General features: G+C 47.4%; 2 protein-coding genes across 2 annotated transcripts in view; both read right to left on the reverse strand.

Annotated features, from left to right (window-relative positions):
- Positions 1–1,081: 1,081 nt before the first annotated feature.
- PDCL (phosducin like) lies at positions 1,082–8,956 on the reverse strand. Its single transcript, XM_087914431.1, has 3 exons — positions 8,777–8,956; positions 4,681–4,862; positions 1,082–2,516 (listed from the first exon to the last, which is right to left on the reverse strand). The coding sequence occupies exons 1-3, from the start codon at positions 8,943–8,945 to the stop codon at positions 1,983–1,985; spliced, it is 885 nt and encodes a 294-aa protein (XP_087770557.1). The 5' UTR covers positions 8,946–8,956; the 3' UTR covers positions 1,082–1,982.
- A 7,318-nt stretch (positions 8,957–16,274) lies between these two features.
- Positions 16,275–26,982, reverse strand: part of RC3H2 (ring finger and CCCH-type domains 2) — a 30,410-nt gene continuing 19,702 nt past the window's right edge. The window contains 10 exon segments of the mRNA XM_087914614.1: positions 16,275–17,907; positions 19,316–19,464; positions 20,589–20,696; positions 21,436–21,517; positions 21,767–21,851; positions 21,979–22,195; positions 22,465–22,620; positions 23,810–23,983; positions 25,673–26,100; positions 26,821–26,981. Coding sequence (XP_087770740.1) covers positions 17,706–17,907; positions 19,316–19,464; positions 20,589–20,696; positions 21,436–21,517; positions 21,767–21,851; positions 21,979–22,195; positions 22,465–22,620; positions 23,810–23,983; positions 25,673–26,100; positions 26,821–26,981 — 1,762 coding nt within the window. The 3' untranslated portion in view covers positions 16,275–17,705.

Here is a 26,982-nt window from a genome sequence, read left to right on the forward strand (position 1 = left end):
AACTACTTGCCTCCAAAAGTTGTGAATGCTCCAACCCTGGAAGTTTTTAAGAAGATGTTGGATAACCATTTCTCTGAAATGATAGAGGGTTTCCTGTCTGAGCAAGGGGTTGGACTAGAAGACCTCCAAGGTCCCTTCCAACTCTGTTACCTAGCTAGACAAAGTCTACCTGGGTTGAGTTATGCCAGTCTGAAGTTATGCCAAGCTGAAGCCTGGGGCGTTGGAGAGGTTTCCTTGTTATGATAATCCAAAGATAAACTCCTAGCAACTTCCAAACATCTAAGTGTGCCAGGAATGTGGCGCTGCGTCATCTTAAGCTCCCTCCGGCCTCAACTCCTCTTCTCAACTGGCACGAAAGAAGTTTCCGGGTGCCACTTCTTCCCCCGCTTTCCCCCCCTACGGCCCCAAATCTTTGATCTCCCGGTCAGATCCCTAAAAGTGATCCTGCCGTTCAATTGGGAGAAGTGGGGTGGTTGGATTCGATTCGTTAGCGTTGCCTGGGACAGCCGGTATTTTATAACTTGCATCCCGGCGCCAGAGGGCCCTGAGATTTTTCTCACTTCTTGGGGAATGTATAGGGGGGAGGGCCATGTGGGTTGTTTCACTTTAATAGCCGGCTGAAGAGGGCCATGGGAAGGCTTGCTTATCTGTTTCTCAGGGCAGCTGGGACAATAACATCTTCACACCTGTGGATTGGCTGAATCCACATCTGGCGAAATTCGACCTCTCTTGCCTCAGGGTATCCAGGTGTGGCCTTGAATGCCTTGCTAGACCTTCCGCTTAATTGAAGGCTCCTTTTGAAAAACACCCTCTCAAGAGTCTTCCCTTTCTTAAGTTAGGAGGAGGGGCCATCCTTACACTCTCTCTCTCTTTCTCTCTCTCTCTCTCTCTCTCACACACACACACACACACACATACATACACACCTTGCCCAGGACGGCCATTTCTCACCTCAATTGCAGGCGTCAATTGAGGATTACCTGCGCTCCTTCTCTCCGGGTTCCAGACCAGGAGGTCATGACGGCGTGAGGGCAAGAAGGAAAACGAGCGTGTGTGGACTGATCAAGCAACTACTCCATCGGAAGGTTCAGCTTTTAATCTTTTATTGCATTAAGAAGACATTGTTTTAAGTTTTGCTAGGCATGAAGAAGTCTTCAACAGTCAATCTGCACAAGACAGGGGGAGTGGGAGGAGAGTGAGACAACCCAGGACAGCCACATCCAGAGAGAGAGAGAGAGAGGGAGGGAGGGAGAGGGAGAGAGGGAAGGAGAGGGGGAAGAGGGGGAGAGGAGAGGGAGGGAGAGGGGACGGGAGAGAGAGAGAGAGATCACCAGTTCCAAAAATTTTCACCGGACGTAAAAAAGGTAGCCGGGATAGGAGCAGCCACAAACCCCGGGCAACTGCAAAGACCGCCATGTCCTGTGGATCATGGTCAGGTTTTAAGCGAAAGACGGGAGGCTCTCCAGTGAAACTGTGGGGCTGACCCACGGCCCACACTGCCCCCGCTCCGGGTGTGTGTGTGTGGGGGCGCGGGCTGGAGTGACAGGACTCCCAAACTCAAAGGCCTATTTCTGACTCTACGCCAGAGGTCTCCAAACTGGGCAACTTTTCAGACGTGTGGATTTAATTCCTCAGCCAGCCGCGTCTTCTTTCTTACCCGCCAAAGTGGAGAGGTTGCAGAGGACGGGATCCCAAGGAGAGCACGAGCTCTGCTGGCTGAGGAATTCTGGGAGTCGAAGTCCACAAGCCTTAAAAGTTGCCAAGTTCGGGGGACCCCCTGCTCTACGCAGTGCCCGGGCGCACAGCAGGGCTCGGGAGAAGGTGGGGTGGGGGGCACTGCTGAAGAAGCAGCAACCGGCTGTAGACCTGTCGGATGGGTCTGGGGGCTGCAGGGTGAACGGCTCCCCTTTCCAAGCCAGCCAGGGGTCCTAGGGGGAAGCGGGGAAGAGAACCGGGCCCGCCCCCTCCGTGCCCTGTCTCTCTCAGTCGATCTCCAGGTCGCTGTCCTCGTCGTAGCACGAGGCCGCGTTGCAAATGGAGGTGTAGAGCACCACGTCCTTCTCCGGCAGCAGGCTAAACTCCTGCAGGAAGGACTCCAAGTCCGCCGCAAAGAAGTCTTGTCCCAGCTGGTCAGTGATGCGGATGAAGTTGCCGACCAGCTCCCCGCCCTTGTAGACCAGCAGGGCCGGCAGGGCGTTGCTGGTGAAGCGGGAGCTGGCGCCGATCAGGGCGCTGCGCACCCGGCAGAACTTCACCGTGGGGTACTCGGCGGCCAGGCACAGCATGCAGCCGTCCAGGGCTTCGGCCCCCGGGATGTCCTCCTCGTAGATGTGGATCATCACCGGCGCCTTCTTGTTGCCTTGGTCCACCGTCTCCAGGAAGGCCTCGGCGCTCTCAATCTCGAAGACCTGCTTGAACTGCTGGCCCGGGTGCAGCTGACGGCGCATCTCCTCCATGCGCTGCTGGCGGTACTGCTGCAGGAACGCCTCGTCGTCCGCTTCCTGGTGCAGGGACAGCTGGGGGGGAGAAAGAGGCCACAGCTTTTAACCGGAAGGAGGAGGCTGGGGAGGGGATCCTGCCTGGGTGCCGGAGGGTTTGAAGGGGCATAAATGCTAACAAGCCAAGAAACTCTGCGAATAATCAGGAAGCACGAAGATAACAGAAGGAGGTACCTTGGAGGTCTTCTAGTCCAACCCCATGCTCTAACAGGAGACCCTATAGCCGTGATGGCAAACCTGTGGCACCGGCACAACAAGCTGCAGGGCAAACTTACCTCACTGCGCATGCAGCTGATTTTTGGCAGGTCTGAGGCCTTTTTCGGCCTCCCAGAGGCTTCAGGAAGGCTTCTGCAGGCTTTACAGGCCGAGAACTAGGCCCGTTTTGTCACTTCCTGTTTTTCCGGAAATACCGGAAGTGACCAAACGGGGCTAGTTTTCAGCCTGTAGAAGCCTTCCTGAAGCCTCTGGGAGGCCAAAAAGGCCTCAAATCGGCCGAAAATCAGCTATGGGGCACAGTGCAGGTAAGGGGGCAGGGATGGGGTGGGGATTGTGTGCGCCTGCGTAGGGGGCAGGGGGTGGGTGGGCATTGCCTTCTGGGTGCTGGCACAGGAGCACAAGTGTGCAAGCGCCTGCACAATTTTTGGCCAAAAAGGTTAGCCACCACTGCCCTAAACCATTCCAGACAAATGCCTGTCCGCTCTCTTCTTAAAAGCCTCCAGTGTTGGAACACCGGCAACTTCCGGTGGCAAGTTGTTCCAACGGTGAATTGTCCTCACTGTGAGGAAATTTATTTCTAGATTGCTCCTCTCCTTGACGAGTTGCTTCTTGTCCTGCCTTCAAATGCTTTGGAAAGCAGGTCGACGCCCTCCTCTTTGTGGCAGCCCCTCAAATATTGGAACCCTGCTATCATACCCCACCTAATTCTTCTCGTCATTAAGATTAGACATATCCAGTTCCCGCGTATATATTTCCCTTTGCTTGCCTCTGTGAAAGTTTTGCCTTCCTTCCTGAAACTCAAGACTGGACGTTTTGCGAGAACCATTGGAGAATCCTAGTCTCAACTCCTTCTATTCTTCTAGAGCTGTGGTGGCTCAGTGGTTAAAAGACAGGACTGCAGGCTACTTCTGCTGCCTGCCAGCTGCCTGCAATTTGGCAGTTCGAATCTCACCAGGCTCAAGGTTGATTCAGCCTTCCGTCCTTCCGAGGTGGGTAAAATGAGGACGCAGATTATTGGGGGAAATTATGCTGACTCTGTAAAATGCTTAGAGGGCTGGAAAGCACTGTGAAGCGGTATATAAGTCTAAGTGCTATTGTTATTTCCTTCCTTCCTTCCTTCCTTCCTTCCTTCCTTCCTTCCCTTTCCTTCCTTCCTTCTTTTCCTTCCCAGTGGTTAGAATGCAGCATTGCAGACTAAGTTTGCCCACAGCCAGGAGTTCGATCCTGACCGGCTCAAGGTTGACTCAGCCTTCCATCCTTCCAAAGTCAGATAGGTGAGGACCCAGAATGTTGGGTGAAGCTGCTGACTCTGTAAACCACTTCAGAGAGGGCTGAGAAGCTCTGTGAAGCGGTATATAAGTCTAAGTGCTATTGTTCCTTCCTTCCTTCCTTCCTTCCTTCCTTCCTTCCTTCCTTCCTTCCTTCCTTCCTTCCTTCCTTCCTTCCTTCCTTCCCAGTGGTTAGAATGCAGCATTGCAGACTAAGTCTGCCCACAGCCAGGAGTTCGATCCTGACCGTCTCAAGGTTGACTCAGCCTTCCGTCCTTCCAAAGTCAGTCAGGCGAGGACCCAGAATGTTGGGAGAAGCTGCTGACTCTGCAAACCGCTTCAGAGAGGGCTGAGAAGCTCTGTGAAGCGGCATATAAGTCTAAGGGCTATTGCTATTCTCGGCTAGCCAATCTTCTCAGGTGTCCTTTGGACGAAGACCAAAATCTGGCCTAGAATGAAGCTCGGCCACCCTCAAAAAAAAAAAAGGATTATTCCAGCTTCTGGAGTGTTCTTAGAGATACGTCTGCTCACTTGGATTGTTAAATGCGCAATTCAAGGTGTGAGGCGCAGGTGATCAGAAGCTGCCCGCTGGGATTTGCATACTGCAAACCACCCAGAGTTACCGCATGGCAATAAATTTTACAAATAAATACATTTGCGAAGCAGCAACACCGGGAAATCCATCGGGAGGATTTTACCTTGTCGTTCAGTTTCTCCTGCAATTCCTTCTGCTTCTGCTTGCCTTTCTCTTCATCCAGGTGTGACTGGCAGGTCATGGAGAGTTTTTTGATCAACCTCTGCATCTCCCGGCACTGTTCCTCCCTCTGCTCCGTCTCCAGCTGTTTGAACCTCCTCCAGTCGTTGATCACCCCTTTAGGACCTGGGAAAACGACGACAACACACAAATCCCACCACTCAGACTGGGGCGCCACCCAAATTCAACAAGACCCGATGGAAGGCAGCCTGTCCTCGTATATAAAGCCGTACGTTTTCACATCTTTAGTCGTATCTAGATTGCTTTTGCGACGGAAGCCACCATGATAACTTAATACCCTGGTCTTCAAGCTCTTGCCTCCATTTTAATTTCCCTTCGGTGTCCAAAATGTCTTTATACAGCACCGTTTTCCCCCCCAAACTTTGCCAGATTTGGATATGGAAACGCTTCCATCGTTGAGAGACGTTCTGTCAGATCTGTGTATCTGTCATTTCTTCAGTTGGAAGAAGAAAAGTGGGGGAGAGGGGTGATAAAGAAATCCTGTCTTGTTGTAACCTTAATAAATTCAATCTTGTATTTGTATAACTCACACATGATACAATGGAGGGAAAAAAGCCAGATGGACGGAACCTATCACCTCTGAGAGGCACAGCCAGGAGATGAGAAGGCCATAAAAATTCCAGAGTGAGTGGTATGCTTGGGAAACTGTGAACAAGATCGTTCCTTCAGAAGGGGTGGGGGGGAATAAAAATACTGGCTTTCGTTTCACTAAATACACATTGAGAGAAAGGGAGGGGTTCTAAACTCCCTTATCTATCCCGGTAGGCCTGAGAGACATTAGACGCTGCTTTGAACTCCTACATGAATTGTCTCATCTCAATAAAGGATTCCTTTTGATACGTTCGGTTTTCAGAATTTAATTCTTGTGAATTGAATGGGAAAAAGTCCTGTAGCCTGACACATTCTGGACTTTTCAAACAGATCTTAGCTTTTTTTTTATGTTTTCCCGCCTTACAGATAATAGCGAGTTTCTCATGTAGTGATGCTGAAAGTTATCTGTGGATTTTATTCTTCTCGTACTGTAAGAAAGCGTGCCATCCCAGTTGTAGATCACGTCCTTCTAAATATAACAGTCTCTTGTTGTTTGAGGGTTATCCATTCTTTTAGCCGTGTTGTAACACAGGCTTGGTAATATGAAAGCCAATCGGGTAGTCCAAACCCTCCACTTTCTTTACATTCTTGTAAACCTAAACCTAACCCAGAGGTCTCCAAACCTGGCAACTTTTAAGACTTGTGGACTTCAATTCCCAAAATTCCTCAGGCAGCAAAGCTTACTCTCTTGCAATCCCTTCCTCTGCAATCTCTCCACTTTGGCAGGTAAGAAACAGACAGAGCTGGCTGAGGAATTCTGGGAATTGAAGTCCACAAGTCTTTAAATTGCCAAGTTTGAGGACCCCTGCCCCTTGCCACTGTTATTACATGTTGAGCGACGTATTGGGTGGATTTCTCCAGATTTTTTTTTTGTTCCTTATTGGGTTACAATAAGGAACAAAAAAAAAATCTGGAGAAATCCACCCAATACGTCGCTCAACATGTAATAACAGTGGCGAGAATCACTTATGCTCGAAACTGGAAAGTAGATGACGTACCTTCTGAAACCATGGTAGTTAACAAAATACTTGAGTGTGCCGAGATGGCTAGCAGAAAACTAAAAGGAAAAGAGGAGTCGGAGTTTTATGAAGTCTGGGAAATGTTTTATGTATATGGTTAGAAAAAAAGGAATAAGATTTGATATGAAATAGAATTGTAAATAAAATGTATTTTATTTATGTAACTGCCATGCTTGACACAGAACTGTTAAAATAATCTTAAATACACATGTATTTTGAAAATAAATAATTTTTTTTAAAAAAGAAACAAAAAAGGCTGTTTCTTTAAAAGACTGAAACGAAACCCTGAAAAGACTGAAATATTTACAGGTAGCCCTCAACTTACAACAGTTCGTTTAGTGACCAAAGTTACAACGGCATTGCAAAAAAAGTAAAGTGACTTATGACCGTTTTTCACACTTACGACCGGTGCATGGTCATATGCTCAAAATTCAGACGCTGAACAACTGACTCCTATTTACGCCGGTTGCACGCGATCCCTTTTACGACCTTCCGACAAGCAAAACAAACGGGGAAGCCGAGATTCGCTTAACAACCAGATTACTCACTTACCAGTTTGCAGTGATTCACTGGACAACTGTGGCAAGGAAGGTCCAATTCTGCTCACATTGAGCGCGGGGATGCTACCAATGGTCATTAAGTGTGAAAAGCGGTCGTAAGTCACATTTTTCCAGTGGGGTTGCAACTTTGAATGGTCACTAAATGAATGATTGTGAAGCTGAGGACTATCTGTACAGGAAAACCCCAGGAAAGAGACCACGTTTACCGGTCGCTAAATGAACTGTTCAGGATTACCTGAGGTTTAGAAAACTGTGAATTGTAACAGACTCCTTCAGGCATGCATCGGACTATCTGACTATTATTAATACGATTGTTAAGATTATGATACCTAATATAGCAATAGCCCTTAGATTTATATACTGCTTTACAGAGCTTTCACAGCCCTCTCTAAGCGGTTTACAGAGTTAGCCTCTTGCCCCCAACAATCTGGTCCTCATTTTACCCACCTCGGAAGGAAGGCTGAGTCAACCTTGAGTCAGGAATCAAACTCCTGGCTGTGGGTAGAGTTAGCTTGCAATACTGCACTTTAACGACGGGTTAAAGGAAGGGAGGGAGGGAGGGAGGGAGGGAGGGAGGGAGGGAAGGAAGGAAGGAAGGAAGGAAGGAAGGAAGGAAGGAAGGAAGGAAGGAAGGAAGAGCAATCGCCCTTAGACTTATATTCCGCTTCACAGCGCTTTTACAGCCCTCTCTAAAGCAGTTTACAGACTCAGACCTCTTGCCCCCAACTATCTGGCTCCTCATTTTACCCGACCTCGGAAGGATGGAAGGCTGAGTCAACCTTGAGCTGGTCAGGATTGAACTTTTAGCAGTGGGCAGAGTTAGCCTGCAATATTACATTCTATTCACTGCGCCACCATGGCTTCTAATGCAACATCCAATTGGCTACAATAATAGCCATAGCACTCAGACTTATATACCACTTCACAGTGCTTTCCTGCCCTCTCTAAGCGGCTTTCAGAGTCAGCCTCTTGCCCCCCCCCCCAACAATCGGGGTCCTCCTTTTACCCACCTAGGAAGGACGAAAGGCTGAGTCAACCTTGAGCCTGGTGAGATTCGAACTGCCAAATTGCAGTCAGCCGGCAGTCAGCAGAAGTAGCCTGCAGTACTGCACTCTGGCCACTGCGCCACCGAGGCTCCCTATATTACATATTGTATTTTCATTAGAAGATACGTTAAGGAGGAGAAATGAATAGAGTTATAATGCTGATTGTTATCACTGTAAGACTGGAGAATTATTACCAATGGAATGAATATTGCAAATTTTGTAATAGCACAGCGACATTTGTACCCACTGATCAATGGAAGATATGTTCAAGTTTTTTTAAAAAGTAAAAAGCTTATTAAAAAAAAATAAGCCGGCTGGGGAATTATGGGAGATGAAGTCCACACATCTTAAAAGTGGCTGAGGTTGAGAGTTCCAGGCATACGCTGAGTTGATCGTGGTTTGATCTTGGGAAGCGTGCCGCCTTCCCTTCTTCCCATTTTCCTTCTGCTGTCCCCACCGTCCTCCTCCCTCCGTTCATCCTTACTCTGTATTCCTTCCTTTGCTTTGGCTAATTCTGTTTTTCTTTCTAAGCTCTCTTTCACCCCTTATTTCGCACCCAGCAGTCGCGTTGCTGCGAAAACAGAGCGCAGTGTCTCCAGCACCAAAAGTGTCTCTTGGTAACTAACCAGGGCAGGTGACTCTGTAAGCTGCTTAGAGAGGGCTGTATAAAGTTTTTTTTTATTGTTTTTAAATCCCTGCCAAGATCATTTAAAAATAAACGACCACCGCATGCAAAAATAAAAACAGAAAAGAGGCGTGCACCGGACTGAGATCGACCGGAGGACTCTAAAGGAGGAAGGTACCTGTGTTTATGGCACTGCCATCAGCGCTCAGGGCCACCTCTTCCAGCACGGTGGCATCGTGGCCAGTGGGAGACCCCTCGTTGTCCTCCTTCTCGCTATCCTCCTCATCACTGCTGCTGTAGTAGTACTGCAGTTTCTCCCCCAGCAGCTTATCGTCCAGGGTTGTCATCTTGGAGGGGGCTGGAAAAGGAAACAGAGAAAGTCACACAGAAGTAGATGTAAACTCTAACGTCTTTACACAGCCTGGGAACGACGCCTCCGTCCTTGGTGTCGGCACGTGGCTTTACTTCCTCTCCCCGAGAGAGAGAAAATAAGTCAACGACAACAGAGGAAAAACAACAACCCCAGAAGCACACAAGCAGCTTGGGAAACCCGCTGGGACCAAGCAAGACTTCTACCCTGTGTACCTACCGACAACCACACAACGACGTTCGATTCTGACAGGCAGTTCTTTAACCTCAGCCTCAATCCAGCCAGCGGATTAATACTAGGATCCTGCTTAACAGATTCAATATTTTAATGCCTTCCCCCCGCTCTGCCCCCTAAAAATGGTCAAACATATTATAGGGTATCAGAGAGACAGCAGCAAAAAGGGCATTAGCACGACCCCACCCTCCTTAATCCCCCCCACCCCGTTTATCCTCTCAGCAGGCTCTGGATTTGCCAGCAGGAATTTTAAAAGCCATCTGGCAGCTCAGTTGTTAATACTTATAAAAAGAAGTAAATAAATGATATTTCTTCAGGGGGTATGAATTGTGGGTCCAGAAGGAAAGCATTTATTTAGTTATTTTTTCCTGGTGGGGCTGGGGGATTTGGGGGAGGGGCAAAAGCAGGCTACCCTCCTGGCTTAGGGGGCTTTTAGCAGGATTTCTGGAACAGCTTGAAGAGAGGGGGGGAGCATCCGAGGAATCCTGTCGGATACTGAGATTATCAGGCTGAGCAAGTTTGGCTGCTGGCCTGAAGCTAAAACTGCTCTTTTTTTTTTCCTTTTCCTTTTCAAAACAAAAGACAGGACAGTCACTTGTCTGAAATGGTCCAGGGTCCCCTGGGTTGGACTAGAAGACCTCCAAGGTGCCTTCTGATTGATCGATCCATCTCCTTTGGCGAAAGTGAACTAGTTTCTTTCCCACCGGGTCCCTTTTCTGAATCTGCCTTAGCCCCCCCTTTCCTGTGTGTTCCCAGCCAGCTCCACTCTTTCCTGTGGGGCAGGCCGGTCTCCTCCTTTCCAAACACCCTCCCTGCAGGGCAGACCAGTTTCCCAGCTCTGTAGGGCAGGCCACCCCGTTGCCCAGCCCCTCCCTGTGGGGCAGGCCAACCCCTTTGAAACCCCCTCCTTTTTATTAACGCCCTCCCTGTGGGGCAGACCGCCCCCCTTCCCAAATCTATAGGATAGACACCCCTCCTTTCCCAGCTCCTTCGTGTGGGCCAGGCCAGCCCCTCCCTGCAGAGGCCAGCCCCCTCCTCAGCCCCTTCTACACCCTCCCTGTGGGGCAGACCACCCTCCCCCCGCCAGCCCTATATGGGGTAGGCTCCCCTCTTTCCCAGCCCCTCCTGAGGATCAGCACCTTTCTCCCATCTTTTCCCATTGCCAGTTCTTTCCCTTGGGCCAGCCCAGTCCCCCCACTCCCACCCACGCTCTTTTCCCAACACCCTCCCTGCAGGGTAGACCAGCCCCCTTCCCCGTCCTTATGGGGTAGGCGCCCTTCCTTCCCAGCCCCCCTGAGGATCAGCCCACCCCCTTCCCCCTTCTCTTTGGGTCAGCCCAGCCCCCTTCCCATTTCCCTTTTGCAAACACCCTCCCTGCAGGGGTAGACCAGCCCCTTCCCTGTCCTTATGGGGTCAGGCTCCGCCTCTTTCCCAGCCCCCCCTGAGGATCAGCCCACCCCCTTTCCCCCTTCTCTTTGGGTCAGCCCAGCCCCCCTTCCCACCTCCTTTTCCAACACCCTCCCTGCGGGGTAGACCAGCCCCCCCCAGCCCCCCCGAGGCTCAGCCCAGCCCCCTCCTTCCCCACGCCCCCCCGTGGGGAAGCCCGGCCCCTTTTCCAGCCCCCCATTCCTCACCCTCCGAGGGCGGCTTCTCTCTCTCTCTCTCTCTCCCCCTCCAACCGACGCCAAGGAAGACGCGCAAAGGACGGTGGGAAAAGGGGGCGGGGCAGAAAAGAAGGAAGGGCGAGGCCGGCCAGGCGATAGAGGTAGAGAAGAGAGCGCTCGCTCGCGGCGCACCGCCACTTCCGGTTCCTTTTGGAACCTCCACACACACGCACACACTCACTCTCTCTCTCTCTCTCTCTCTCTCCCAGAAGAGAAAAAAAAAAAACAACCAGCAGCCTGATCCTCGCATGGCCTTTATGGACGCCTCCGTCTTTTTCTCCCCCATCGTTTCGCTGCCATTAAAATCACACGCAGCTCCCGTTGGCACGCAAGGCGTTGGCACGCTCCCTTTGCGCCGTTGCACTCGCTCCTAAGGAGGAAAAAACCCCAAACGTCCCGGTTCCCTCCGGTTCTTTCTTAGTTCCCCGGAGCTGCGGGCATGGGGGGGAAACTCTCGGAGCGGCTGTTGCACGATTAGCGTCTCCGTTTGGCGAGCTGACACACCCCTTTTCCACGCTTTGCCCCGCACGATCGCTTGACAACCGGAAGCGCGCGTGTCGCTCGGTGAGGGAGGAAAGGCAAGTAAAGGCCGTACGGCCCCCTGGCGGCGGGAAAGGGGAATCCATCAATAAATAGCTGGTTGCTATGGTGATTCAGGCCTAGTCGCTCAGGCTTAAGCCTGCTTGCGAAGAGCAAAACAATAACAAACTCCCTTGGACTGTTTTATTTCATGCCCAGTCGTTGTTATATATACGGAAAACAATTGAGTCCCAAAGCCACGGAAATATATTGCAACTATGACAACCAACCTCTCTTGCGATTCAGAAAGAAGGTGCAGCCTTCTAGTATTGCTAAACTACAACTCCCAGCAGCGCCCGCTGCAAGCAAAGCATTCCAGAGGTGGCAGCACAACCACATCTGGAGAGCTGTTGGATCTCATTTTGCTAAGAAAACAAGTATGATGATGGTCATCCAAGGATCAGAAACATGGAAAGCGCCTTCAAGCATCCCGAAAAGGACTACAAGAATTGGGGAGGGGGCCAAGATTGGACTCTGGGGGATCCAGCTGTTGCACAGGGAGGGTGCCGAGAATGGAAGAGGATCTTTAGGGGCATATCGGTGGCCTTGAATGATAGCAAGTTAGAACATGTTAGCCAAGGTGGAATGGATCAAATTCTTTATTAGCATGCACGAAATGATCAAAAATTCAGGGGGATTTTACAAAATACTGAACTCCACCATTTCTCTCTTAGTCTACACTTAGCAGGTCAACAAACTCAAAAGGTTTTTTGCAACCCATATGCATTGTCCATCTCAACATGGTTCCTGAACCATTCCTTCCATCAAAACCACCAATCAAACCATCCCATGTGGGCCTTTGAAATTCTTCATCTTTGGTCATCAGAAAAATTGGGCGGTGATGAATTTTCTTATTTGCCTTTAGCTCTCTCTCCTCAAATTTTGCTCTTTTTTTCAATAAAGCGCAGCACTGGGTCAGGCAACTTCTGGATAATGGTAATTGTAGCAAACTGTAATTGAAACATGGTTTGTTGAAGGAAATTCAATGGCTGGATTCCTCCCACATATTTAGTGCAAGGCGGTTAAGCAAGAGAGTGAATAACACAAAACTATCTTATGAATTTTGGTCAGCAAATTAACTGCCTCTACCCACATTCCTAAACCTCTGGAGGACCACATAAAAACACATCTGCTTAACATTTCCCCTAGCCCCATATATATAAATACATATTTTCCTTCCCCAACACCACAATAAGATGGGAAAAAAAACAAGTTTAAGCAGATATTTATTTTTTATTTTACAGCATGCAAATACATTTCAAGTATTGCAAATAGATTCTATTAAGTCTCTCTTGAAACACTGGAAAAAAACAAACAAACAGACCACAATTAGCTAAAGTCTGTGACCAGCCTTAAAGCTAACAATCTCTATTTCAGTGCTACAGCAAACATACATGTATATACTATTCAGGCTAAATCACAAAGCCGGTTCCCATTTTTTCCAACTTTCCCTCCCAAAAATACAGACCGTATGGTCTAAACATCCCTGGTGTAAATCCTATTCCTCTAACACAAAAGGGAAAAAAAATAATGGTAATACAATTTGGAGATTTAAAACAGAACAAAATGGAATAGAATTCATTACCCCACCCTGAAATATAATCCCCATTTTGTTTTACAGATATTTTTTTAAATTATATTTTTAAATAGAAGCTGAGAATGCACCATTAAAAATGAGCATTAAATCCATCGTAGCGATGGAATCTGCTTTATTATATATGATGGGTGTACACCATCTTTATCTCATTTACATTTTAATCGAACAATAGATTTGCAAAGAAAATGTCTAATACAGACGTAAGAATATTCACACTTGAGCTTTACAAGCAGTTGTACAATTGACAAAAAAACTGGCCTCTTTTCCCAAACGTTCCAGATTAAGCAGGTTTATAAAATCTTAAATCAACTCAAGAAAAAAAAGTCTTTTTTTTCCCCCTCTTTCTTTTTAACTTTCAGGGAAAAGAATATATGCAGTATATAGTGTAAATGTGGAAAGTAGATACTGCATGCTAAATTACAATACTCCGGAGTGGCTGTACAGTTGGTCTGTGCAGTAGAAAATAAAGAACCACACGTGTTGTATCACAACTACAGTATAACGGATTTATCCACCTGAAAAAAAGAGAAATGCATGCATTTCCTATGCCTTGGACTAATTGACCGAGAATTCATTAGGGGAGGATTAAGATCTGTGCAAATGAGCTTTGTCCATGTGTCGGGCACTTGCAAGAGTTCTTTAATGTCAGATTTTTGTCAAGTACAATTAAAAAGCCCATCAAAGCTTTGCAAAAGCATAGTTGCGTGAATGTGCGTATAGAAAAATTTGGAGATTTAAAAATTTTGGAGGGTATTGTCACATACCCTTTTGACATCTCCTTACTGTAGGAGGTGAACAAGATATCCTGGTCTACAACCCCCTCAGCATATCTGACCAAAGCAAATATACATGTTGGCTGGGAATGATGGATTTTGCAGTCTAACACCTCTGAAAGGCACGAACCCACCAGGTACAATGGTGCTGGGACCCTCCCTGTGTAAAAGAAATAACTGAACATTGAAAGAGCTGGCGTTATTTGTCATCACGTTCGTAATTGATGACTCTAGTTCAGAGGTCTCCAAACTTGGCAACTTTAAGACTTGTGGACTTCAACGGCCAGAATTCTCCAGCCAGCCTACCTTAAAGTTGCCCTCTGCTCTAGTCCTTAAGAGATGAGTCTTCCTAAATACAAGGTACATCAAAACAAACTTAAACCCTGGGGAGTGCGTAGCTCTCATTCTGCAAAGATGTTCTTTGCAGAGTTTAACTCTGAATTCACGAGATAATAAATACTGGAAAAACATACTTGCTGACAAAAAAAAACAAAAACAAAAACCCAGGTTAAAAAAACGGGCAGCCCCTTTATTTTCTGATTGCATTGTGCAGAACCTAGCCGGCACTGCAGACCAAGCACTGCAAAAACCCTATGATTATTTATTTAAGACGACCTTCACAAGTGGTCTGGATTTCTGTTTTTTTGTTTTTAATAAAAAAAGCTTATCCTCCATTCCTTTGGCTGTTGTGCATTTGCCAGGTGCCCTCTACCTCTCTCCTTTATGTGTCCATACACGTCTGAACTGCTTCTCTGGGCAAATTAAAAAAATCCAGCAGGGATGATATATCTGCCGGTTGCAAGAGTGTGTTGAAGCACGGCTCAGTCACTCACTGATAATGGAAAACCTGAGCAGGAGATGCCCTGTAGGTAGCTGTCTACTGAAGTATAGCACCAAACAGTTTTGGCAATGCCAAACTTCTCCTTGGACGCTCTAAGGTCTTTACAATACTGATTCTCCCCTTAAGTCTGGGCCAATACAAACAGTGGCCATCCCTCTGCCTTGTTCAAACTCTGCTAACTGAAGGGCTGAATCAGAAGGGAAATAAACCGATTTCAGCTCTTTTCTGCTCCTACAGTACACGCGTGCATGTGTGTGGACCTGAGAGCCAACATTTCTCCTTCATTTCTCAGTAACAGGGCTACTTCTCTGCTACGGAAGGAGTTGGGTCTTTTTTCCTCCTGGCTTTTCTCACCTAGTTCTGCAAACTCAAGAGCCTTAAAACAGACCCTGCTTCTCATCTGGCTGCCCCCGCTCTGCCTGCAAAAAGAGAATAAAACAACTGGAGATGCTATTAAGTCACAATCAAAAACAAAACAAAACAAAACAAAACACAGTATCATTGTAAGATGCCAAGGCCGAGTTGAAAAAGCTGGCGTGGAAGATTGGGGCCCTTGCTCAGACTTCAGCTGTTTTCTTTGATCTGCAATTCTCCCCGCCATTGCTTTTTTTTTTTTTAAATCAAGTTCCTATCAGGCGGGCGAGTCCCTTGCTTGCTCCAAACTATTTTTTTTTAAATAAAAAAGTATATCTTAGATATCTTAGAAAGAAACCCAGCTGAACAGGAGCTTTCTGACTCTGATGCACCAGAGAAAGAGACATGGTATGTAAACAATGGATTGCAAACAGCCAAGTCCTGAGAAAGAAAAACATACTTCATTAAAAAGCAACCTATGAAAATCAAAACATGTTAAGAACTAAAATACAGACAATCTGCCCAGGTAATGAACATTTGATCTTTAGACTCTGCTGACAAAGGGCTATTTCCCTTGGGACAAAAATAAGGATCTCTCCAACCTCTCTCTTCTTCTATTTTAATAATAAAATAGCAATGCAATTTTTTTTCTACTTTTCTTTTTGGAAAAATCATTTTGCCTTCAGTGGGGAAGATCCCATTGAGTAAGTATCCACATAGGAATGAGATAGTTTTGCATATCTCTCTATCAGGATTCTAGAGTCCAAAGTCCAGAACAGCACAAAGAAAATTTCCGGAAGCATTTCAAATGTCATAAATATATATATATATAAATCCATATATACAAGAATCACTTGGCTAAATTGAGAATTTGGCCATTGGATGTTTAACAGTCACCAGGTAAAGTGAAGAGATACATAACAAAAACCTTGATTTTTCAGTTCCCTTCAATTTAAGAGCCACAGTAGAAAGGAAAATTTGGGGAACTGGGAGGAAACCAAGAAAAAGAAATTTGGCTGCTATAGAAATAGCTTTTTGCACCTCACTATTAAATTAGCAGATTAAAAAAAAAACTTTTCACAACATTGCTGGAATTATCAAAACAATTAGTCCTTGTATTTTTTCAATCCATATGTACAACGTAATTTTTCAAACGACACGTAGCTCAGAAGTGAGATTTTGTTTTCACCAATGATCCAAGTTAGAGCTGTAGCCCTCAGAGAAATGCCATAATGTTGTAAGTGTAAAAACCATTGTGATACTATAATGTAATACCAGCTTTATTGTGCCAACATGATCTTTTTTAAATGTTTTCTTTTGACACCCATTTGATAAAAGGATGAGCCCTTGTGTATAACACACACACCCTCGTGAAAGGGCTGCTTGGCTAAAATATTCCAGTATGATTTCCAGAGTAAACAACTTCACAGAAGTTAATTAACAAACATTTTCTTAAACCAAACCAAACCAAGCACAAAACAAAAAGAAAAAAAATGTAAAAATTATAAAAAGAAGCTGCCGAGGAGGACCAATAGAAAGAATGTTCTTGCCTGATAGCTTAGTATCTTCTTGCTCAGCCTGATTTTTTTATGGGGGAGAATGGTCCAATTTTAAGAGTTCTATGGTTTAAAAAAAGAAAAATTCACATTTTAAAGAGGACTTATTTTTCGCCCTGTTCTGTACAAGCGCAGCTCAAGCTACCTCATGAAGTCTTCAAGATATCATCAGAGTTTAAATCACCAACAAATCTAAATGCTGCCATTCTCAGCCAACTCAATATCGGGAGCGTCCCAAGGGCCGTGGGGTTCGACCTGCGTCAATTTTGCAGAGGAGAATTGGGGAGGCATTGAATGCCAAGTGGGGAGACGGTCGAGGGGGGGGGATAAGGGATGAAGCGTTTTCTTGCCACGTGTGGGCTGAGCTGTCACGGAATGTTGTGATTCTGTTTACCACTTTAGGCAAGAAAGAACCAAGGACGTAAGTGGAAATACCCAGGTGCCTTCGTTTGGCTTTGTTGCCGATAAATTTGTGTACAGGAAAGTCACTCGAGAAGAGGGAAGCTGTAGGGCAGGGTTGGAAGAAGTGACCCACAGAGGAACCAGTTGCAAAGCTTTTAACACCTTGAACTAATAAGGGCCTTGGGTGGGGCTTGTCCTCACGCCCTCTCTTTCCTCACAAACGCTTCTCCCCGCAAAACCCCACCGTTGAAGAAACAAGCAACCTCAAAGGAGTGCAAATTCCTTCCTCTTGAAACAAGGACCGCAAAGCAACGTTAACTGTGCTCCTGTGAGCCACAACGTGCCCCTGAAATGACTGGCTTTAGTTTTGGATGCTTCTTTCGCAAAAGGCACCGCAAAATAAGAATGACTTCAGATGTGTGTGTGTGTGCGTGCGTTTGTGTGTCTACAACCTCACTGTGAAGGGGAAACGGCTGGTGCGTGGAAAGTGAACGTCGGAACCAGGCAAAGTTGCTGGCTCCGTCAGCTCTCTCTTGCGTTACCCCGAAAGCTAAGACACGAGAAGGGTTTGAGGTATCAAACAAACGTCCGCAGGAAACAAATGGCCCCGATAGGATTTTCTTTCCAAAAAAAGAGAAAGAGAGAGAGAGAAAGAGAGAGAGAGAGACAGAGAAAGAAACCAAAACAAAGTTAAACCGCTTCTGGGTACTGTCGTCAGCCTGAAAGCCAAGCGCTTCTCACGTGTTCACCATTTTGCTGTTGGCAATCGGCCTCAAAAAGTCACTTTGCCCTTCCACGAGGCCGTGGGCTGTTTTGAGGAGAAGGCTGTGCATGCCGGCTGACGTCGTCATGAGAGGCAGAGAGATCCTGCTGCCTGTGGAGGACTCCGTCGGTTGGCTGAAACAGGCCGCGGCCGGCAAGACTCCCTTCCGCTTCTCCCTTGGTGGGTGGGGAAAGCGAAAGAAAACCGGGTCACAGAAGCATCCCTACCTGCCCAGGAAGCTTATTTACCTGGGTTCCATAAAGAGGAAAGAAGAGTTATCAATTCCTAGAGAGGTCTTCTGCTAGCAGAGGTAGGCAGATGACTGGAAGCCTTACAAGTACTAAATGAAGACGTCTATGGAGATCCTCCGTCCTCCAGGTCATGGTTGTTACAAAGGTGGTTTTTCAAGAGGCAACTTGGACTTTCTGGTTTTTTTTTTTTCTTTGAAGACGTTTCGCTTCTCATCCAAGAAGCTTCTTCCGCTCATGAAGAAACTTCTTGGATGAGAAGCGAAACGTTTTTTTTTAAAAAAACCAGAAAGTCCAGTTGCCTCTTGAAAAAAAAGCAACTTTTTCTAACTATTAAATGAAGAACTATTAGATGAAGAGTTTTTAGATGGTCTGGAGACCGTCGGACGTGAACACGATGAAGTAAAGACTTCTGAAAATACACGTGTGGTGTGTGTATTATATATGTGTGTGTGTGTGTGTTGTGTGTGTGTGTGTCATATATATATATATATATATATATATATATATATATAAAAATATAAATATAAATATAAATATATAATATTATATTGTGTGTGTGTGTGTGTTGTGTGTACAAAACTATGTGGCTGGGCTTAGTTTTGGGGGAGGAAAATAAAGAAAATTAAAATTCTGCCTCTGCATCCATCGGTATTCTTTTGCCTAGCGTCCTTTCAGTGTGTGAGAGTTGAGGGCTGTTTGGAAACTGAAGCAGTATTTGCTGTGTGCGCAAAAAGGAGACAGCAAGGAGCCTGGGCGTGGCTTAGCTCAACTATTCTGTACTAAAGCTGCTTGGTGCTCTGAAACTGAAACTCCTCTGCTTGTGTTTTGCATTTGGAAGGTATTTTTTTTTAGATGGGCGAGGGGAGTAGAACTCCTTAACATCAGAGCGTGTTAATAATAATAATATAAGGTATACTAGTGCTCTGATGGTCATTTCGAAAAATCCTTTGTTAGTGAGCCCCTAGAAGCCAAGGGGAACATAGGTGCCAAATTTCAAGTTTGTAGGCTTTATGGTTCTGGAGATTTCGTGATGATGCGTGAGTGGTAATTTCGCTTTTATAGGTGTAGATGGGGCAAATGTCCTCAGATTCTCAATCATCCAGGTCATGGCTGTCCCAAAGATTCTTTTACAAACTGCACTTCCTTGAGTTTTTTTTCTTTCCTTGAAAACATTTCGCTTCTCATCCCAGAAGCTTCTTCAGTTCTGAGCCGAGGAAGCTTCTTGAATTCGAAGGGAAATGTTTTCAAGGAAAAACAAACTAAGGAAGCCCAGTTCTCTTTTGGGAAAACTGAGGGAAACTGAGGTCTTGAGCTAGACTGGACCCACACTCACAAAAGAGCAAGCCCTTCGTGCAGGAGAGGCCTCTTTGCCTGCCTGGTGTCCACTGGGGCCTGCTCCACAGGGTGGCCGTTCTCCAGAGCTGACCCACCAAAGAGGTTACCGTTCTGATCATTAGCGCCAAGCTGCAGGCCCAGCATCTCCTATAACAGGGAGGAAAAGGACAATTATTTGTAGGAGGTTTTTAATATGAGGCTTTGCTTTGATAGCGTTGCTTTATTTGATTCTTATAAGCTGCCCCAGAGTCACTTCTTGTGGGGGTGCAGTGGTTAGAATGCAGCATTGCAGGCTAATTCTGCCGACTGATGACTGACGGCAGTTCAACTCTCACCGGCTCAAGGTTGACTCAGCCTTCCGTCCTTCCCAGGTGGGTAAAATGAGGACCCAGATTGTTGGGGGCAAGAGGCTGACTCTGTACACTGCTTAGAGGGCTGGAAAGCACTGGGAAGCAGTATATATAGTAAGTGTGAGTGTGAGTGCTAGTTCTATCTATCTATCTATCTATCTATCTATCTGTCTTGTCTTGTCTTGTCTTGTCTTGTCTTGTCTTGTCTGTCTGTCTGTCTGTCTGTCTGTCTGTCTGTCTATCTATCTATCTATCTATCTATCTATCTATCTATCTATCTATCTATCTATCTATCCATCCATCCATCCATCCATCTATCTCCATACATTCCACCCATATATTATCTATCTATCTATCTATCTATCTATCTATCTATCTATCTATCTATCTATCTATCTATCTATCTATCTATCTATCTATCTATCTATCTATCTATCTATCTATCTATCTACCTACCTACCTATCTATCATCTATCTATCTATCCATCCATCTATATTATCTATCTATCTATATTATCTGTCTGTCTGTCTATCTATCTATCTATCTATCTATCTATCTATCTATCTATCTATCTATCCATCCATCCATCCATCCACCCACCCATCCATCCATCCATCCATCCATCCATCTATCTTGGTGGGGGGGCGGAAGGGGCAAGAGGCTGACTCTGTAAATCGCTTAGAGGAGGCTGTAAAGCAACAGGAAGCAGTAGATAAGTCTAAGTACTGTTGCTACTGTGACATAATTGACTACATACATTTCATCAATAAATAGTTACAACAGGGGCGTCCCCACTTGAGATCAGCTTTGGAAGGAACTGTGGTCCTTGATGCAGTGGGCTATCCCTACCCCACTCTGGCATTCTGGGGACAGGAGACCCATAATCGCCCACATGTGGGTCGAGTCGAGAGAGAACGTACTTCCATTGGCTCTCCCTGCCCCTCAGCCTCATCCGTGTCGAGCGATGAAAGTTCCAGTTCAATATCCCGGTTAGGCTGGATGCTCCTGCTGTCCTCGGGGGAATCGGCCTGGGGAAGAAGCAGGGAGGGAGCATCAAACAGACGTTGGAATGAAACACCGTTTGGTGCAGCGGATACGGCGGGGCGGGATGGAGGGGGGGGGAGGAAGAGCCTCCTTAGCTGGCCATTCCTCCGCTCCATTTCCTTTAAGGTGAGGGCGCTGCCCTCGCTCAGGGAGTCCCACCTCCGCTGCACGGCCAGGGCGTTGGCCTCTCTCTCTGGAGCAGCACTGAGTTGCTTTTGGCCTGTGTGGGAAAGCAGAGTGGGCCCCCAGATGGCACGGAGAGGTGGCTGCGTGGTCCCCCTGCCCAGGGGCCTGGATCCTGATAAGAGTTTGTAGCAAACCAACCAGTGCACAATCCAGCAGGATTCATTTATTAGAAGAAACTTATTTATATACAATAACATAAAACGCGATGCATGTATACAATACCCATGCAGCTCTTGCAACATGGTAGCAAGTACAAAGACAAAAAGCAGAACCAACTCATATATACAGAGCTAAGCCACACCTGGGCTCCGAGATGTCTGGCATGGCTCACAATAGGTGCTGTTTTTTGGTCACCAAACAGTTCCCATTGGCTGACTTGTTGTTACGGCTATCCCTGCGCATAATTTCTTACCTACTGACAGATCCTGTTTCAATCTGGAAGCTGCGCTCCTGGCTCCAAGAGCCACGGGAAGGAAGGACACATGCTAAAATCCCTCCTCCCTCCCCAAACTATCCAGCCTTTGGGAAAATCTGTACCTGTTGCAAATCAGTGGTCAGGAGGACTCCGGTGCTTGAGTGCTTTTGGGGAACGGATTCCTCGGGAGCGACAAACTGGTCCCTTGAAAAAAGAGGGAAGAAAAGCCAAGCCTTGACCTTGACCCCAGGTGCATCTGCCAAAAGGGGCCCTTATGGGAAAAGCCGCATTTTCTCCCAGGTTCAATTTCTGATCTCAAAGGACTTTGCGCCCTGCCAACCGTGGGGACTGTTCTCAGCCGAGGAGGGGGCTCTCCCGCGTGAACAAGCGAAGGGCTGGCGAGTCCGCAGCTCAGCCCCGGCTGTGTCTGTCCAGAGCGCCCATTCTGCTTACCGTTCTAGGAAAGGTGCTGAGGAAGTCGAATCGGACACGTAGCAGCTCCATCTTAAATCCACTGAGCTGATGCTGGGGATATAATCTGTAAGAGGCAAAGGACGGGGCTGTCAGCTCAGAGGCAGCCTTGTCCTGCTCCTCTCTTCCTCCTCCTCTTCTCCCCTCCTCCTCCTCCTCCTCCTCCTCCCCCCTGAAAGTGCTGCTGCCTGCACCTGACATGCTGATGGGCTTGGTAGTGCTTCCTTGGGAAGCAGTCGCCTGGACGGGGTCCGTGGTGTGGTAGCCGGTCCGTGATGACCTGGAGATGGCGCCCCACTTGGAAATGATTGGCCCATCACTGAAAGGGATGATGGGGTCCTCCTCCTTGGCCTTCCTCTGGGTTTCAAAGAGGTGGGCAGCCGGCCTCTTGGGGTCTCCGCTGTCCAGGTCCTGCATGGAAGGGAAAGGCTGAGAGGGGCACGGCAACGCCAGCAGCTCCAAAGGATCCTTCCGGATTCCCAAGATCATTTTAGGTTGTTCCCAAAGGGGCCTTTTTTTTTTTCCAAAAGGCAATTTGGACTTTGCTTGGTTTTGTTTCTTCGAGGGGAAAAACGAAAACCAAAAAACAAAGGAAGTCGACCTGCGTTTTGAAAAGCCCCTTTGGGGGAGAGACCTCCGTGACCTGGATGACTGAGAACCTCCACAGGAGGCGGCCTTACTAGGAGGACTGCGCTGGATTTAGCCAGGACGTCCTTTGGTTCAGCCTCAACCGCGCTGATGCATGAGCCGAGGGTGGTGCAGGACCAGGGCGAGTACTGGCACAGCTGCCCGTCTTCGTACTTGGCGTCGCTCGAGCCGCTGGAGTTCTCGCTGAACTGCAAGGAGCAGGAGGGGCGGGGGGGGGGGGGGGAAACAACAATTGACCATCTTCCAGGGACCCTCTGGGTCAGCCACGGGCAACTTTCCAGTGACACGATGAAGGTAGTGATCTGATTGACGGAAACCCTCAGGAGGAAGAGAAGAATGGGGTAAAAGGATGAATATATTCAGGGTATTTGGGACCTTTCCTTGGAGTAAGTATCACCTACTCCCAGGCTGCAAAAGGGAAGGGAAAGTGAGGGGAAGAGAGAGAGAAAAGAAAGAAGGATGGAAGGGAGGGAGGGAGGAAGAAAGAAAGGAAGGAAGGAAGGAAGGAAGGAAGGAAGGAAGGAAGGAAGGAAGGAAGGAAGGAAGGAAGGAAGGAAGAGAAAGAAAAAGGAGAGAAGGAAGAAAAAAAAAAGGAAGGAGGAAAATAAAGAAAGAAAAGGAGGAGGAAGAATATCACCTACTCCCAGGCTGCAAGGAAGGAAGGAAGAGAAGAGAAAAGAAAGAAGGATGGAAGGGAGGGAGGAAGGAAGAAAGAAAGGAAGGAAGGAGGGAGGGAGAGAAAGGAAGTAAGGAAGGAGAGAGAGAGAAAGAAAAAAGAAGAAAGAAAGAAGGAAGAAAAAGAAAGGAAAAAAGAAAGGAAGAAAAAGAAAGAAGAAAAAGGAATAGAAAGAAAGAAAGGAAGGAAGGAAGGAAGGAAGGAAGGAAGGAAGGAAGGAAGGAAGGAAGGAGAAAGAAAAAGGAGAGAAGGAAGAAAAAAATAAAGGAAGGAAGGAAAATAAAGAAAGAAAAAGGAGGAGGAAGAATATCACCTACTCCCAGGCTGCAAAAGGGAAAGGAAGGTGAGGGGAAGAGAGAGAGAAAAGAAAAGAAGGATGGAAGGGAGGGAGGGAGGAAGAAAGAAAGGAAGGAAGGAAGGAGGGAGAGAGAGAGAGAAAAAAAGGACAGAAAGAAGAAAAAAATAAAAAGGAAGGAAAATAAAGAAAGAAAAGAGGAGGAAGAAAAAAAAGAAGAAGAAGAAGAAGAAGAAAAGAAAGAAGAAGAAGAAGAAGAAGAAAGGAAGAAAAGAAGAAGAAAGAAAGAAAGAAAAGAAAGAAAAGAAAGGAAGAAAAGAAGGAAGGAAGGAAGGAAGGAAGGAAGGAAGGAAGGAAGGAAGAAGAAGAGCCTCCTCCCTCCCTCCCAGAAGTTTTGGGGCCTTACTTCAGAGCTGAAGTCCACGCAGAAGAGAGGGGAAGGAGAGGACGGAGAGGGCGTGGCTGCAGGAAGAGTGGGAGTTGCCACCAGGGGTACTTTGGGGACGTGGCAAGGAGCCCACTGCTCCGGCTTCTTCCTGAGAGGGTCCTCGTAGGGAGGCTTCAGATGTCCACAAGGTTCCTACAAGGAAGATCAAAAGTATGTGTGAGGGTGTGTGTGTGTGGGGTCTCTGAAGTGACACCCGGACAACTTGCTCCAAGGGCGCATTGCATTTGATCGACTGATTTAGGAAATGCATCTCCTGCCCGTCTCCTGCCCAACGACTCAAGCATGTAACTCCTGGTCTAACGACCGCCACCAAGGCTACCAAGAACTGGTGTCACTGAGCAGGGCAGTCATGCGATGCTCTACCTGATGGCTGCTTCGCTTGGCAATGGAAATCTTGAGGCCAACTGGGGTCGTTGAACGAGGACTGCTTGGGTGGGCTCCAAACCACCCACCAAGCTCCATGCAGGAGGACGAAAGGCCCGACCCAGAGGAGCCAGGTGGTCACAAGGGAAGGAACAAGGCCAAACACATGCATCCCCCACCCTCCCTCTTCCAAACCTTTTGAGTTTCCCTCAGTCCAGTTCACGCACGGATTTGCTCTCAGTGTTGTACACGTTAAGTGAACAGCAAAAACCTACCATTGCTCCTCAAAAGAACAATAATGGGAAGAGTAGCAATAGCGCTTAAGACTTCTATGCCGCTTCGCAGGGTTTTACAGCCCTCTCTGAGCAGTTTATAGAGTTATAAACTCTTGCCCCCAGCTATCTGGGTCCTCCCTTTACCCACTTCAGAAGGGCGGAAGGCTGAGTCAACCTTGAGCCAATCAGGATCGAACTGCTGGCAGTTGGCAGAGTTAGCCTGCAATTCTGCATTCTAACCACTGCAACTCCATGGCTCTTAGATATAGAGGTTATAGAGATGATAGGTAGGTACGCAGGCAGGCAGGCAGGCAGGCAGGCAGACAGACAGACAGACAGACAGAGGCAGGGTCCATGGGCAAGCAGGCAGAGATAGCAATAGCACTTATATGCTGCTTCCCAGCGCTTTACAGCCCTCTCTAAGCGGTTTACAGAGTCAGCCTCTTGCCCCCAACAATCTGGGCCCTCATTCTACCCACAAAAGGATGGAAGGCTGAGTCAGCCTTGAGCTGGTCAGGATCGAACTCCTGGCAGTGGGCAGTTGGCCTGCAACATTGCATTGTAACAAGAGCATCACTATTCCTTCCTTCCTTCCTTCCTTCCTTCCTTCCTTCCTTCCTTCCATCCTTCCTTCCTTCCTTCCTTCCTTCCTTCCTTCCTTCCCTCCCTCCCTCCCTCCCTTCCTTTCCAAGCAATAGCGGACTTATATACTGCATTATAGTGCTTTCCAGCCCCCTCTAAGCAGTTTACAGAATCAGCCTCTTGCCCCCAACAATCTGGGTCCTCACTTTACCCACCTCAGAAGGATGGAAGGCTGAGTCCACCTTGAGCCTGGTGAGGTTTGAACTGCCTCGTTGCCGGCAGCTGACAAGCAGCCTGCAGAAGTAGCTTGCAGTACTGCATTTTAACCACTGTGCCACCAGAGTAGCACCTGAGCCGTCATCTAAGGCAGGGGCCTTGCAAACTGGGCAAACTTTAGGACTTGTGGACTTCAACTCCCAGGATTCCTCAGCCAGGTGAAGTCCACAAGGCCTAAAGTTTGCCCAGTTTCCAAGGCCCCCGATTTGAAGGAAACAAAACTGACGGCTGTGCAAAGCTCAGAACCTTGTTGGAAAACCAGGCAGGAGGGCTGCCTTCACAGATCCAGACTGGGGGCCGCCTGGCTAACCTTTGGAGCACCTACCCTTGCCCAAGCCACGGCCCTCTGCTCTGCTGGCACCTGGCAGGGCACCGAACAGTAGCTGTCCAAAGAGCCGTATCTTTCCCGCAGGAAGTTGTGGTAGACGGAGGGGTGAGCGACTTCCATGGGAGGTAAGGAGTTGCTTCGGATGAGATCGTCCCTCTGGTACATCAGCGGTCGCCAAATACGCCGGCTGTCATAAACCGGAGCGTACATCCCAGAAGGAACCGGAGGCACCGGCCCGTAGGGCTGCGGTTGGGCCTGTTGGTAAGTGGAAGTGAGTCTGTCCCGAGCAGGAAAGGTGCTGTAATGTTCGCTGTACTGCAGGGAGGCTGGCGGGAGAGGAGATTCTGAGACGCTGCTGGACCTCACAAAGCGAGGGAGGCATGGCGGCACAGCTGCGGCGACCGCCGGGGGGCCTGGATAGTATCCTCCAGAAGGAAACACAAAGTTGTTGTTTTTTTAAAAAAAATTATTTTATTTTTAATACCAACAATCCATCATCCATTAAACAGTGTGTCTTCTGGGTACAAATATCTTGTGCGATAACAATTCAAGTTTACATTAGTAAACTTTAGTGTTAATTTTCTACTCTTAGTATTAATTTTCTACTCTTAACTTAACACTGATATACGTATGTCTAATTATTATAACAATCCTCATCTTAACTTATTTAACTCTATTAATATATTTTCTATACTTCACTGGTCTTCTTTTGTTTCTAACTTTCATATTTATTCTCTAACCACGGATAGAATAATTCCCATACCATATAATATTCAGTTTGTTCCTTCTCTTTAATCGCAACTGTTAACCGATTCATTTCTGCACATTCTAACGTTTTCCTAATCACAGTCTCTTCAGTAGGGACCTCTCCATTTTCCCAGTTTTGTGCAAATACAATTCTAGCTGTGGTTTAATACGCGGACAATCAAATATACATTCTCTTTGCTCTAAATGTCAGGTAAAATCCCCAACAAGGATATTTGAGGTTTTAAATCGACGTGCTGCTGTATCCTCTTTTCCAACCCTGCATTTTTGTCCATTCTATTTTGGCTTCTACACAGGTCCACCACATAGGATGATATGATCCAGGTATCTGGCTCTTGGCCCACCTGGGCTTTTACATCACGGCCCCCCCGGGCACTCACCTGTTGGTGGGTAAGGCGGAGCCTCATAGGAGAGGTGAGCCCGAGGATCCTGGAAATACGGAAGGCCCTCCGAGGGAGCTGGGTAGATGGGCAGGCGGGCGGTGAAAGGGCCGGATTTGGGGGCGAGGAGGCTGATCTCACTGCGCAAGGGCGGGGGAGGGA

The sequence above is a fragment of the Pseudonaja textilis genome, chromosome 17 (assembly GCF_049901715.1).
Source record: "Pseudonaja textilis isolate UNSWEBS1 chromosome 17, rPseTex1.2, whole genome shotgun sequence".
NCBI classification, from domain to species: Eukaryota; Metazoa; Chordata; class Lepidosauria; order Squamata; family Elapidae; genus Pseudonaja; species Pseudonaja textilis.

Excerpts from the sequence above, each read along its gene's own strand:
- PDCL (XM_087914431.1), bottom strand. The coding sequence starts at position 8,945 with ATGACAACCCTGGACGATAAGCTGCTGGGGGAGAAACTGCAGTACTAC. Across the intron at positions 4,863-8,776 it reads TGGCAGTGCCATAAACACAG|GTCCTAAAGGGGTGATCAAC; the intron begins GTACCTTCCTCC and ends TCGTTTTCCCAG. Across the intron at positions 2,517-4,680 it reads AGGAGAAACTGAACGACAAG|CTGTCCCTGCACCAGGAAGC; the intron begins GTAAAATCCTCC and ends TCTCCCCCCCAG.